Below are 14,189 nucleotides of genomic sequence, written 5' to 3' on the forward strand. Positions count from 1 at the left end.
ATATATTCCAAATGAAACGAACAAGAACAAAGAAGAAAATTCTCACATGGTTGGCATTTTGTTGAATATAATTTAGATAGGTGGTAAGGCAAGAATTAATATATAGTCATACATGTCCATTTGCTGGACTCTGAAAATATGACCCTTGGCTAACCACCAATCTAGCATTAATTAATGAAATATTGCAGCCAATTATAATTTTACTAGTTACTAATAATTTGAGAAATTCTTATATTAATTAATTTAATTTAAACCAAATATTGAGAAGACTAATTAATGATCAGTCAATTGTCATTGTCAAATGTTCAACAAACATACTGGATTGAGATATAATATTATTCATATATAATTGGACAGGGAGATGAGATCAACTCAGTTTTGTTGACAGATGATGAGAAAAATAATCAAAATCCAATACAAACACGATAATAAACAAGAATCTATATAGTTTGTACGCAAGAAAAAAAAATTCTAGGATCACAACACTTTTGCATATTCTACTGTGTTTGGGAGAATAATAGCTCCTGTTTTTTCATGCATTTCATTTAAAGAAAAAAAATCAAATTAATGAAATTTTGGTATTTTTTAATTTTTTTAATGTATTAATATAAAAATATATTTTAATGTAGTTTTTAAAAATATCATACACAGCAGAGTTACTCCCGTGATGAATATGGTGATCTCTTTATTTCAATTATTTTGAGAGGCTGCACATGACTTGAGGTGATGTTTTATCTCTTTTAATTGACTTCTTGGCTTCAATGATTGCCATTTTGAATTTGATTATGAGCTAAAGGCATAAGGAGATTTTCAAGGATTGGATTAATGTTTTATGAAATTTCTCCAGTTTATCTGTATGAGGACATTTTCTGAGAAATCTAAAATAAGCCTTGAATACATTGCTCAATTCTCTGTTGAATCCTAAGATAAAAAGTTTTATCAATTTTATCCCTAAGGTTGGGTCAATCTATCCATGTTTTTAACCTTTTCTTTCAAGTCCTCTTATGATGCTATTGTATTATTAGTTGGGAAATATTATAGGATGAAAGGATGCAATGAGAGAAATTGTAGGGACCCAGTTGATAAAATATTTTGTTTCGGGACCTAAGGATTGAATTGAGATTCTCCAGATTTTTCTTACTGCTTGCAGCTTCAATTCCTTAGAATTGTCTTAAATAATCTAATCCACGATTTGAGGAAATATAAGGTATGCTTGCTGCCTATGTACAAAGACAACGGTGTAGCTGCAGAAAGTTCACATCACCGAGTCATGATCATCAACACTTGAGGAAAAATAAACCACTTGTTTATCACCGAATTGGAGTAGACATTGCCTAAGTCACATTCAAAAGGGAGTTTTTATTTTTTATTTTACTAAATAAAGACAAGCTATAACTCGAGATTTATATCAAATTATTGGCATTACATAGCAGTTTACAAGCCTATGAAGCCGTTGAATTGTTTCACTAAATTCGGAAAATTAAGTAATGAAAAGGATAGAAAAATACAATCCAAAAATAATTTAACAACATGACTTGCAGTCTCAACCACAAATTCTAATTCAAGAATTGGTCCAACCATTTGGTTTGGTAATATTTAATGCTATCTTCGTCACCCCTTTCAAGGTCAATATCAACTCGAGCCTCGGAAAAAAAAATAAAAATTCCTTTAATTAAAGATGCAATGATATGAGAATTCTCGAGGTATAATTTTGAACTCAAACATATAATTTTAAAATTAAAGGGATCACAAGGCATTTTTCATCAAAGGCTCTGAGTGAACAGTGCCAAGTTAAAAAGGGGTTCCCTTTTTCCCTCACTTTCAATTTTGTTCCTCTTATTCTTAATGTTTTTGTAAACAAAAAAACCGAATCCTTTTTTTACAAAAAAAATATCCTTGAATACTTTTTTTTTTTTTTATAATGTTATAATTATCAAAAAACCATCTTAACCTAATAATATAAATTTTTAGGTAAAGTCCTAATATATAATTATATTTATTCTTTAACACATCCTTTCAAGTTGAAATCCTTTAAACTTGAAACTTGTACCGATCCATATCATCTTATGTTTAATTTTTATCTAATAAATAAGAATAGTGAGATTTAAACTCGTGATCGTTCGGTCATTAAAGCTTTGATAGCATGCTAAAGAACCATCTTAACCTAATATTTTAAGTTTTTAAGTTTTAATATATAATTTATATTATTCTTCAAAAAAATATTATAATCTACTGTGATAATGACATGGTCCGCAAAATTTTCACTAGATCTTTTAGCTTTTAAAAAAAAATTAGTTACACATGGAGGATGTATTAGGATATTTAAGAAAGTAAAAAAAGGATCCTCCAAGCTTTGTAATATTAACGAAGACCCTTTCACAGTCACAAGTCCAATGCCATTCATGCACAGTGTTTACTCTTCCACCAACAATATTCTACAGAAAGCAAAAGTTGAAAGTTAGGTCACCTCCTCCCATTCATCAGTTGTATGAATTTACATTTAAAATATTTTTTAAATAACTCACATTTAATTAAATCAGAATGATGAATTTACTTAGAAGCCATACTTAAAAAAAAAAAAAGGATATTATGGTTCAAAGTGTTTTTTTTAAAATATTTTTTATTTTTATTAATTCATCAAAATTATTAAAAAATATTAAAAATATATAAATATAATGCAAGAAAAATATATTTTTAAAAGCACCGAAAAAAAACTATCACTCTTAAAAACTGTAATAAAAAAAAAGTTAAAAATTAAAATATTGATGTAGCCTTTTCAAAGAAAAATAAAGGAGCCCAATACGTTCAAAAAAGCAAAAGTGTCAATATTCAAAAACACATGCTTTCAAGAACAAGACAATTTCTCCTTTTCTTTCTCTTCCGAGCATCCATCCCCAAGTATCTTCGAGATGAAGAAAGCAAAATGCCTGTAAACATACATTAGAGACTCAAAGAGAGACCAAATTAGCGAAGCATAAAATCTAAAACAATGAGGCACCATTATGGCACAACCACTCTGTTCTTCTTCATCACTTTCCTTTCTTTCTTCTCCTCAAATTTTGCCTCATCTTCAGACACCTTAACAGAAACGCAATCTCTCATAAATGACCAAACTCTCATCTCCACAAGCCAGGGCTTTGAGCTTGGATTCTTCACTCCTGGCAATTCAAGAAACTGGTATGTGGGGATATGGTACAAGAACATACCAAGAACTTATGTGTGGGTTGCTAACAGAGACAACCCTCTTCCAGACTCCCCTGGAACCTTCAAAATCTTCAATCAAAGCATTGCTCTATTTGATCTAGAAGGGAAAGTCGTATGGTCATCCAGCCAAACCAATGCGAGAAACCCAGTTATGCAGTTGCTAGATTCAGGAAACCTTGTATTGAAAGAGCAAGAAAGTGAAAGTGGTCAGTTTTTGTGGCAAAGCTTTGACTATCCAACTGATACTTTATTACCTGACATGAAGTTAGGCTGGGATCTCAACACGGGTCTAGACAGGTACTTGAGTTCCTGGAAAAGCAGCGATGATCCTGGTACAGGTGATTTCTCTTTCAAGCTAGAGTATCATGGATTCCCTGAAGTATTCTTGTGGAAAGATCGTGAAATCCAGTATAGAAGTGGGCCGTGGAATGGACAAAGATTTAGTGGTGTACCAGAGATGAAGCCTGTTGATTACCTGAGTTTCAATTTTATCACTAATCAAGATGAGGTATATTACTCGTTTCACATAGCAACCAAGAATTTATATTCAAGATTGACAGTTACTTCATCTGGCCTGCTCCAACGATTTGCATGGATTCCAGAGACACAACAATGGAATAAATTTTGGTACGCGCCAAAAGATCAGTGTGACAACTACAGAGAATGTGGTGCATATGGTGTTTGTGACTCGAATGCATCACCAGTTTGCAAGTGCTTGAAGGGTTTTCAGCCTAAGAATCATCAGGCATGGGATTTGAGAGATGGGTCAGGTGGGTGTGTTAGGAAGACAAATCTGGAGTGCTTGAAAGATAAATTTCTGCACATGAAGAACATGAAATTGCCACAGAGCACAACATCATTTGTGGACAGGAGCATGAGTCTTAAGAATTGTGGATTGTTGTGCTCAAGGAATTGTTCTTGTACTGCTTACGCCAACTCAAATATCAGCAATGGAGGGTCTGGCTGTGTGATTTGGACCGGAGAGCTCTTTGATTTGAGACAGTATCCAGAAGGTGGACAAGATCTTTATGTTAGATTGGCTGCTTCTGATATAGGTATGTTCATAACTCTCTCTTTTTTCGTTTCTGCTACCTTTTTTTTTTAAGATTCTTTAATTTCTTATAAATAGTGGAAGTTGGATAGGAAATATATGATTGTCTAGGAGTTGATTCACATAATACTTGCATAAATTAGATGCAAGACTTTAATCAACAATTTATTCTTTTAAGAAAAATTCACTAGTTAGTTAAATCAATAGAGAATTTATAAGAAATGAGGTTGTCAAATTTGGTCCATTCCTATAAAATTTGTAGCATATTTCTCACGTCCAATTTGAACCAATTTATTATATATATAAATTGGTGCACAAATTGGTTGAATTGTTGACTATATATATAATTATTAGAAGTAAAAAAAAAAACATTATTAATTTTTATACAGTGTTTAAGAACCGAAAGCACTTGCATAAAAAAATACATTCTGTTAAAGAAACGAAAATAAATACATAAAATAAATCTATTTCAGTGATAATTTTAAAATAACTTTCTATCTTTTCAAAATAAAAAACTATATCTTAAATCGAATTTTACTCTATTCATGTTGGAGCCATGGATAATGACCCCACCCTCACTACATAAATCTATGTGAACTAACTTGAGCACAAACAATTAACTTATGATGATTATTAACTAGGAAGAAGAGGAAATAATTTTTAGGTCTGAGAAATAAATGTGTTGGTGCAAGGAATGTACGATTACATTAATGGATCACTGAATTTGCATCTACCCACCTTGTGATTCACGAGCGCTGTTGCGCGTTGCTTGTTTTTGAAAACAAAAAGGCAAAAGCCATCGTATGCAAATTCCAAGTAAATATCATCAAGAAGAAACCGCATTGTGGGTGCCTTGATTTTCTACTGATTGCTATCGATGAACCTTCTTTTTTTGTTTTTTTATCCTGGCCGTCCATTATTTGGATCCCACTGCTGAGTGGGCTCCAAGTGTTTGAATAGACCAATTACATCACCCGCCGACTGTGATGGTACCCTTGGGGTAGGATCCCCGTAATCTTGGAAGCAAATAAAGAAAGACAAAATCTATGCATCACATGGTTGGGTGGTCAAGTGTGTTACACGCCCGCCCATGCATACATACATGCATACACACACACATGTGTGTTTATTTGGCTCAAATTATTATTTTTTTATTATTATTTTGATAAACATTTTAAAAAATAATTACTATTATATTCTCAGACATCTTGAAAGCTTTACAAATTCAGCTAATAAGTCTCTTTGATGGTTGGCTCAATATGTCTTATCGGCTTAGTTGTTATATCTGATATAAGGTAGGTTAACTAAAAATAATAATAATAAGGATTTAAAGTTCAACTTGAGACTAGTTTTTAGATGAATTAACTTGATTTTCCTTACAAAGTTTTTAGTAAATTGATTTATTAATTTAAATAAAAAATAAAACATCATTTTAATTAAAAAAAATATAATTTTTCTACATATACTTGTTGAATTGTCAATAATTTAATTTTTTTTTTTGAGTAAATCTCGAAACCAAATTTAATAAGTATAGTTATTTGACCATAGTTAGAATTAGAGTATTGCTTAAATTGGATGATAATAAAGATGGTTGTGATTGTAATATATTTGTATAATTTATTTTTATTAATTTAAGTGTTTGAGTAATTTGTGTATATCTGAACTAATTCATTGAGTCTTGAAGTTAATGATAGTATTTAGTAATGATATTAACAATTATAAAAATTAATTTTAAAACTAAAAAGGATAAATTTTTTTATTTTAAATTCTTATGATAGGCAAAATATTCTAGAATAATTGCCAGAATAGGCTGTCGCTGTCCTCTTTATGAAACTTGTCCCATCTCTAAATGATTTTTTATTTGAGGATTGTCAAGTAGGCCCCATTTATTAAAAGTTGGGTCCAAATAATCCCAGCGGTGATGGGCCGACATTGTTGACTTTGTAGGTTCATATTGGGTTACAAACTTGGTAGTCCTTTTCATCCCTTTTCTTTACAAAATCAAGATCACTATTAATAATTATTCATTTGGACCCACTCTTCTTTGTTTTTTCAATTTAATCCTCTAAAGTCAGTTTTGGAACTTTCGAGAGATTAGAAAAACTGACAAAGAAATGCATGGGTTAGATTTGCCATCTTTTCTTAAATCCCATCAAGGCATTGGGATGATTTCCCCCCATTTCTTAATGGTATAAGATAAGGGTACTTTTTAACTTTTGAAATTCTCGAGGCATCAAAGATGATTTCCCTCTATTTTTCTCTTGTCACGGAATCATATTAGCTTCTAAGTAATTTTTTAAATTATTGTTTTTGAAAAAAATTATTAAATTTATATTGTTTGATATTTTTTTTTATTTTGATGTTTTGATATTAAAATATTTTTTTATATAAAAACTACTTTATACCGTATTACAAAACACAAACTTAATGATATAAGATTAGGTTTTTTGAACTAATTTTACAGATTATATCTTTTATCAAGTCTTAATTAGATTCATGCGTAACCCCCTAATAGGATAACTACTATGAATACAAGTTTTCACAATAAATGATGAGCTGGTCTACAAGCATGTGGATGATTTTTTTCCACAACATTTCTCAAGTAAGATATGGTTATCAAGCAGCCATTTGGTTGATTCTTAGAGCTGAAAACTACATAGTTTGCAGAAATCATGGCTAGAATGAAGCTTTCCTCACTGTGAAAGAAACCACGGCAGAAAAGCAAGTAGGTGACCCACAAGGACACTTGTTTCCATGGCCATGCGCCGGACCTATAATGGCTAGTTATTAGTCAATGTTAGGTCAAGTGTTCACATTTCTAACATGGTCTTGACTAAACTGGGAAAAAAATTGAGGGTGATTGATTTAGAAAACGTACGTGAATATCTTAAGCCTCGTAGGATCTTCAAGTCAAGGCAACAAACACCCTTGGCATAATGTAGTGGAATCAAGACATGAATTTGGACTAAAGAAGGATAACAATCATCCTCAAGCTCGTACAATTTGGTGAAATTGTGCCCAAATGATCAGGACTAATAACAAATCTGTTCTTGTCAGGTGATGGAGGGAGTGCAGACACTATAATTATTTGCATTGCTGTTGGCATTGGCATTTTAATATTATCACTAACTGGCTTTTCCATATGGAAGAGGAAGAGATTGCTGAGTGTATGTAATGGAAAGACACAGCAGAAAGGTAATGTAAAGTTGATTCAAGAACCCAGTACGGCGAAAAATTTGTATAAAAAGAAAGTAGTTACTGTATTATGTTCATCTATGATGAATTTGTCTTGCTATCTCTCAAACCAGGTCCTCAAGAGAGAAGCCAAGATTTATTGTTAAATGAGGTGGTTATAAATAAGAAAGACTGCTCCGGTGAAAAAAGCACAGATGAACTAGAACTGCCACTGTTTGATTTTGGTACAATAGCAGCGGCTACCGGCAATTTCTGCGACGAAAACAAACTAGGAGAAGGTGGTTTTGGTTGTGTTCACAAGGTAAATTCTTTTGTTAAGATAATGTAGGGAAAGAATTTGGAACGATTATCAGTAGCTTTAATGCAGAAAGTATGTGACAATGCCAGGGGAGGCTAGTAGAAGGCCAAGAAGTAGCAGTCAAGAGGCTGTCAAAGAAGTCTGGTCAGGGAACAGAAGAATTCAAGAATGAGGTCAGGTTAATTGCAAGGCTTCAACACAGAAATCTTGTTCGACTGCTCGGTTGCTGCATTGAGATGGATGAGAAGATTCTTATTTATGAGTTCATGGAAAACAGAAGCCTGGATTCTGTTCTATTCAGTAAGTTCCTTCTAACATTTGGTTCTCTTGTGCATGCCATTGATTAGATTTGAATTCAAGCTACTTACTTTGGTAAAAATATTGTTGCAGATAAGGCAAAAAGCTCTCTACTAAGTTGGCAGAGGCGCTTCAACATCATCTGTGGGACTGCTAGAGGACTTCTGTATTTACATCAGGATTCCAGATTTAGAATTATCCACAGGGATCTCAAAGCAAGCAACATTCTGCTTGATGGGGAATGGACTCCAAAAATATCAGACTTTGGCATGGCTAGAATATTTGGTGGAGATCAAACACAAGCAAACACCAGGAGGATAGTGGGAACATAGTAAGTACTACAACTAGATTTCTTTACTGCCTTGAGGCTGCAAACCTCTCTTTCCTCTTCTTATCTAACTGTCATATTGGTTACATGTAGTGGTTATATGTCTCCGGAATATGCAATGGATGGGCTTTTCTCGGTGAAATCAGACGTTTTCAGCTTCGGAGTGTTAGTTTTGGAGATTGTATGTGGGGAAAAGAACAGGGGGTTTTATCACTCAAACAGTGAACTTAACCTTCTTGGGAATGTAAGTACACAAGTGCATTTCAGTGGCTTCACTTCTCATTGCAAATGAGAAACTTATTGATCGACAAACATTGAACTTGAAATATTGCAGGTGTGGAGGCAGTGGAAAGATGGGAATGGATTGGAAGTGTTAGATATATCAGTTGGCAGTTCATATTGCCCTAGTGAAGTTTTGAGATGTATACAAGTAGGCCTTTTATGTGTCCAAGAGCGAGCAGAAGATAGACCAACAATGGCTTCTGCGGTGTTGATGTTGAGCAGTGAAACTGCATCAATGCCCCAGCCTAAAACTCCTGGATATTGCCTTGGAAGGAATCCTTTTGAAACTGATTCCTCTTCAAGCAAACAAGATGAATCATTCACTGTAAACCAAGTTACAGTTACAGTGCTAGATGCTAGGTAAAAGAAACTGTAGAACTCTTCTAGCATATTTGTGTATTCATAGATTTTGTTATACCTCACCAGTTGTTGTGATTTACAGTTTTTGTGTATTGGTGCATCTTCTTTTGATAACTAGTGTGGGATATCCGTGTTTAATTTATAGTTTATAGAAGCTATAAGCAACCTTGGATAGGTTGTTTTGTCACAAGTGCACATAAAAATTAAAACACAAACATGAAGTTATGAAATGCTGTAGTTTGCTTGACATGTAAATCAACAACACAAGGAATTCAGAAAGATTAGATCCTATATAGCATATTTGTGTGTCTCATCAGTTTTTGAATGCTACATCAAGCGCTGCAATTAGCTGTTCTTGAGTATTAACAAGTAGCCTGAGACTGAGAATTCAGGATGATTAGAGTGTCAACCGATGCAAGAAATTAAAGCCCGTTTCTGATCGACATTACAGATTTAAGATTGCCGGCAGACACTCTTGGAATCTAGCTACGGGCCGGAAACATATTTGTAAGGCGTCCGAAAAGGAACATGTAAAAGAAATTACTGTTTATACCAGGAAACAGAAGACAAGAATCTCAACGAGTACATTCAGGATCTATTTTCCATCTCTCATTGCAGATTCTAACTTGACAGACTAATTTCCTATCCAATTTGGTAAAAACACAACGCACTCAGATGAAAAGCAATTCATCCAGAGCAAATTAGACTATAGAGTAAATGAATACTATCAACAATATCAATCAAAAAAGCCAAATTATGACCCAAGAAGAATTATCACAGCATCAGAATCATAGCCTTGTCTACAAAATCAACCTGAAAAAAACAGAAACACAGAAGATTAGAACATGAATAAGAGACATAGAGAATATTGAGTGCAACTTTGCAAGTATTATCAGTACCTGGAATCAGCCTTTTTAGGCGAATCAGCTGCACATTCTACATGATTTTGTAGTAACAGTTCCCTCCAGAGAGAAGGATCTGATATCGTTTGCCGCAGGGACACTTGAAATGAACGATGAAGCAATCCCCAGATTTCTCCACACAAACAGATTCTTCATAATCTTTCATTGAATCACTCTGCATCAAACATATTATCACAATCTTTCATTAAAAAAAATCATAACACATTCCAATTTAACAAAATCATCGAACAGTCGAAAAGAATCGACAACTCAGTAATGAAACACAAGAATCATAAGTTCATTTTCGTGTCAGGACAAACAAAGAAATTAAGGGTAACAGTTTTACCTTTTCAGTTGCATCAGTAGGGTTATCTTCAGGGCCTAATTTCTCAGCTTGTTCTTCAAAATCACATGGCTCAGCAAAAAGGTCATCAGTATCGGTTATAATTTCGTCCCACCATTGATTTATTTCCTTCATGCTATCTCTCATCTTCTTCAGCCACTGTTAATCACCATAAATTCCCCAAACCCTCGATTATAATCATCTTAAAGCCACAAAATCCTCTCTATATCCCAAGAATCTAAAAAAAAAAAAATCTAAAAGGAAAATTTCCAAGAATCACATTTCCAAGAATCTTTTTATCATCATTATCAGAACTTAATTAAAAGATGCAGATTAAGACAATGACAACAGAAACTAATCAATAATTACTACCAACCTTGAAACTGGAACTTCCATTGAAACTTGAAGACCTTGAAAGGCTCTTGTTAGGAGACAGGTCTGACAGTGATCTTCTCAACGGTGGCTTTGGAGGCAGAGACGCACTTCCCTTCTTAGAACTCTCCGGTGGCGATTGTGCGACCAAGTTGGCCACATTTGGCGGGGAATAAGGATCAGAAAGGCAGCGGCGGAGGACAGGGTTAGTACCGCAAATGGGTTGGAGAATCTTGGAGAAACCCGATACAGAATTAGGGACATTGTTGTTGTCGTTAGTAGTAGTGGTTTCATGGGGTTCAACAAACAGTTTCTTGGGTTTCTTTGTGAGTTGGTCTTGTGGGTTATGGTCAGGAGACCTGCGTTTGTTGGAAGAGGAAGAGGCAGAGCAGCCACAAGTAGTGCAAGGAGTACTGTGGTGGTGGTTGTTGGTGGAGGAGTCAAGGCGGAGAAGAGAGAAATCAATGGATTCATCTTCTAAGTTGTTGGCTGCGGGGATTTGGAATTCTTGAAGATTAAAGTTGCACATTTCTATGATCTTTCTTCGGCGTTTCGCTCTGATCTTTCTTTCTCTCCTGGAAGGCGAAGGAAAGAAATCAAGAATAGGAGGCGTAACTCTAAGTGGGGGATCATATATAGATTGAGAAGGGACATTGGAATACCAATAGTAGGATGACACGTAGCGGTTTTATGGGTTTAGTGATGAGGTGGCAGAAGAAGATTGGTGAAGGAGGTAGTTTGTTTTCGCGCCAAGTTGATAACTGTAAAATAGTTCAGTTATGTTAGGTGGGCCTTTATGGGATCTTTGAATTGGTATATAAGACTAGTCAATTAGAAGCATTAATTTATTTCCAATCAAATTGATGATCCTTACCGTTTAGTCGTGGATGCTTACAGAAAGTGACACTGATCATCTTCTCAGCATCAAAAACCTCAGTGGTTCTTCTGCTGGTTTTAGTTGCCTTGTACGTTTTATGGAAGAGGAAGAGACAGGGAGGTAGAAGGAGAATATGCACAAGCAGAGGAGAGAGTTTGGAAAAAAAGGTGTTCTTCTAAGGGGTTGAGAAATTATTAGAGTTGTCAGTGTTAAGCAAAAACTGTGGAAGGATTCGATCTTTAATGCGTTTGGTCTGGCAAATCTAAGCTATTTGGTTTTTACTTTGTTGATTCTGCTTTCTCACTTTTTTTTGTGTTTCATGTACTTTGATGTTGATTCCTCTTTTTGCTGCATGATCTTAGGAGGTTTTTGAATGCTGTAAGGATCTCTTGCTTTCTCAATTCACTGTGCTTCGCTGCACTCTGTTTTTTTCTCCATCTGTACTGAGTTCGAGCATAGCCAGGAACAGGTTGCCCTAGATACGGATATGCCATAGTTTCTGTTTTTTCTTCGCCATTCATGCATACATATATAGAAGTGATTCTTTCTCTGAATATTCCCATTGTAAAGAATCTGAACGTGAAACTGCTGAAAGGAAATTAGTTCAAACAGATATAGAGTTATTATGAATCCCATTTGGCGGTTTCCTTGTACAGATGTTCAATCTTCAGTCATATCTGCTATATATTTTGACATTAGTGCTTGCATTGTTGGAGATATAGTCAACAGTGCTGCTTAGTTGATGGATAAATTGGTTTCAAGGCGAATAATGGTTAACAGGAAATCACAATTGGTTTTCTGTTTGGGGGGAAGAGGAAAACAAGAAATTTGCAGTATGAGCTCGTCAGAAAGATGACTCTAAAGCAAAGGGATAAATTCTTTGACACCGGATTGGTTTCCTGTTTGTCTGACAGTATTTTGTAGAGGCAATCACAATTTATCCATAAGAAGCACTGCTGACTATATCTCGAACCATGCAGGAACCAATGTCAATCTTTTTATGCATAAGAAATAATATAAATATTTGAATTGGTAATACAAATTATATCATGCTTCTTCATAATATATTTGTTAATTATTATTTTTGTTACGATAAAATATAATCAATTATTTAATCTAAATTCTTGATATGAGGCAACATATATGTAATGCTTTGAAAGTAAATGAGGAGGAAAATGCTAAATGAATAAAGAGGTAAGTATAATTGAATAAAGATGTATTGTAGTAATTGAATAATGAGTTGATAAATATGAATAGGAAGAGAAAAAAGAAAGGAGTAGTGTTCTTGAGAGAAAATCATGAAAGAAGAAAAAAAAGAGAAAAGAGGGAAATTAGAAGGGAAATATGAAGGAATGGAAGAAAATAAGTTAAAGCTTTAATGTGTATAATATGTTTTCTTTAGCTTTAAATTTCTGTTTTGGTTAAATGTTAGGGTTTTGAAAATTATATTTTAGGTTTATTGATGAATTAATTTGAATATTATAAGGTTGATTGTTGTGGGTAATGGATTGTTTAGTTAATTTTAAGAAATTATAGGTAAAGATGATGATTTTGAGTTATGATTTGTGTAAATAGTGAATTTTAAGTTAGAAATCTAGAAAGAACAGTAGGTTTTCTATTGAAATTCTGGGTTTGAGGTTGAAAATGATAAAATTTCGGTTTGGTCCGTCAATTTGTGAAAATTACAATTTAGTCCCCAAACTTTGAAAAAATTATAGATTGGTCCCTGGAGCATATGCCAAAATTCTGGACAAAATAAAAGATGAATTATGGGCAGAATTCCAGTATAGTTATGAATTTTTAACACTTTCAATTTGGTCGTCCCATTTGACAAAAATTACAATTTGATCCTAAAAATTTGAAAAAATTCCAAATGGTCCCTAGAGCATAATTAGAGATTCTGGAAAGAAATGAGGATGAATTATGGACATAATTCCACTATAGTCATGAATTTATGATATTTTTAGTTTGGTCCTCCAATTTGATAAAGTTACAATTTGACCCTTAAAAAAATATGATAAATTTCAAATTAGTTTTTAGCTGTAATATTAGCTTTTGCATATTGGTTTTATGAATAATTGAGGGTTATTTAGTTAATTATTATCAAGTCTTATTATTTGTTTTATTACGAATTAGATTTCGGGAAAACCATTTAATTTTTGGGTTTTTAGGAAAAATTACTAGTTTTATTTTAAAACATATAGGGTTATAGAATAAACCCTTAGTGAAGTGTATTAAATAGGTTGTATGTTCTTTCGAGTTATTTTTGAATATGTCGCCTTTCTATTGAGATAATCATGATATTCTACCGGCAGAACATTAATAGGATTTCCTACGGTATTTGCTTTTGACTATCATTTGCTTTCGAGTCAGGTGAGTGAATAATTTTTCATATACATGAGAAATATTTGATTTGTTAATATAAATTGGATCACGCTTCTTGATAATATATATGTTGATTATTATCATTGTTATGATAAAATATGATCAATTGTTGAATCTAAATTATTGATATGAACTAGTATATATTTTGAATTGACTTCTGAATTGATAACTCCTCATTTGATTGATGTTATGAGTTGAGCCTTAAGATATGAATATGTTTGTTTGATTATGATTATAAATTTGTGGTATGGTTTATGAATCAAAATGGTCTGTAGTTAATAGGCGTTTATATGGT

At 33.4% G+C, this 14,189-nt stretch overlaps 2 protein-coding genes across 2 annotated transcripts; one reads left to right on the forward strand and one right to left on the reverse strand.

The window, feature by feature from the left end:
* The first annotated feature begins 2,989 nt into the window (after window positions 1–2,989).
* Window positions 2,990–9,326, forward strand: LOC118058600 (receptor-like serine/threonine-protein kinase SD1-8). The gene is made up of 7 exons (XM_035071324.2): window positions 2,990–4,259; window positions 7,313–7,450; window positions 7,564–7,751; window positions 7,838–8,048; window positions 8,139–8,376; window positions 8,467–8,617; window positions 8,708–9,326. Exons 1-7 carry the CDS (start codon window positions 2,990–2,992, stop codon window positions 9,017–9,019), a joined length of 2,508 nt encoding a protein of 835 aa, XP_034927215.1. The 3' UTR covers window positions 9,020–9,326.
* Window positions 9,327–9,519: 193 nt separating this feature from the next.
* LOC118058506 (uncharacterized) lies at window positions 9,520–11,199 on the reverse strand. The gene is made up of 4 exons (XM_073408846.1): window positions 10,637–11,199; window positions 10,264–10,419; window positions 9,915–10,092; window positions 9,520–9,828 (listed from the first exon to the last, which is right to left on the reverse strand). The coding sequence occupies exons 1-3, from the start codon at window positions 11,159–11,161 to the stop codon at window positions 9,952–9,954; spliced, it is 822 nt and encodes a 273-aa protein (XP_073264947.1). The 5' UTR covers window positions 11,162–11,199; the 3' UTR covers window positions 9,520–9,828; window positions 9,915–9,951.
* Between the last annotated feature and the right edge of the window lie 2,990 nt (window positions 11,200–14,189).

This window comes from Populus alba, chromosome 4, assembly GCF_005239225.2.
Source record: "Populus alba chromosome 4, ASM523922v2, whole genome shotgun sequence".
In the NCBI taxonomy this organism is placed as follows: domain Eukaryota; kingdom Viridiplantae; phylum Streptophyta; class Magnoliopsida; order Malpighiales; family Salicaceae; genus Populus; species Populus alba.

What these genes read in the sequence shown, in the direction of transcription:
- LOC118058600 (XM_035071324.2), top strand. Translation starts at nt 2,990, where the DNA reads ATGAGGCACCATTATGGCACAACCACTCTGTTCTTCTTCATCACTTTC. An exon ending in CCTGGATTCTGTTCTATTCA is followed by an intron (nt 8,049 to 8,138) that starts GTAAGTTCCTTC and finishes ATATTGTTGCAG; the next exon opens with ATAAGGCAAAAAGCTCTCTA. An exon ending in AGGAGGATAGTGGGAACATA is followed by an intron (nt 8,377 to 8,466) that starts GTAAGTACTACA and finishes GGTTACATGTAG; the next exon opens with TGGTTATATGTCTCCGGAAT.
- LOC118058506 (XM_073408846.1), bottom strand. Translation starts at nt 11,161, where the DNA reads ATGTGCAACTTTAATCTTCAAGAATTCCAAATCCCCGCAGCCAACAAC. An exon ending in ATGGAAGTTCCAGTTTCAAG is followed by an intron (nt 10,420 to 10,636) that starts GTTGGTAGTAAT and finishes GGTGATTAACAG; the next exon opens with TGGCTGAAGAAGATGAGAGA. An exon ending in CTACTGATGCAACTGAAAAG is followed by an intron (nt 10,093 to 10,263) that starts GTAAAACTGTTA and finishes TGTTTGATGCAG; the next exon opens with AGTGATTCAATGAAAGATTA.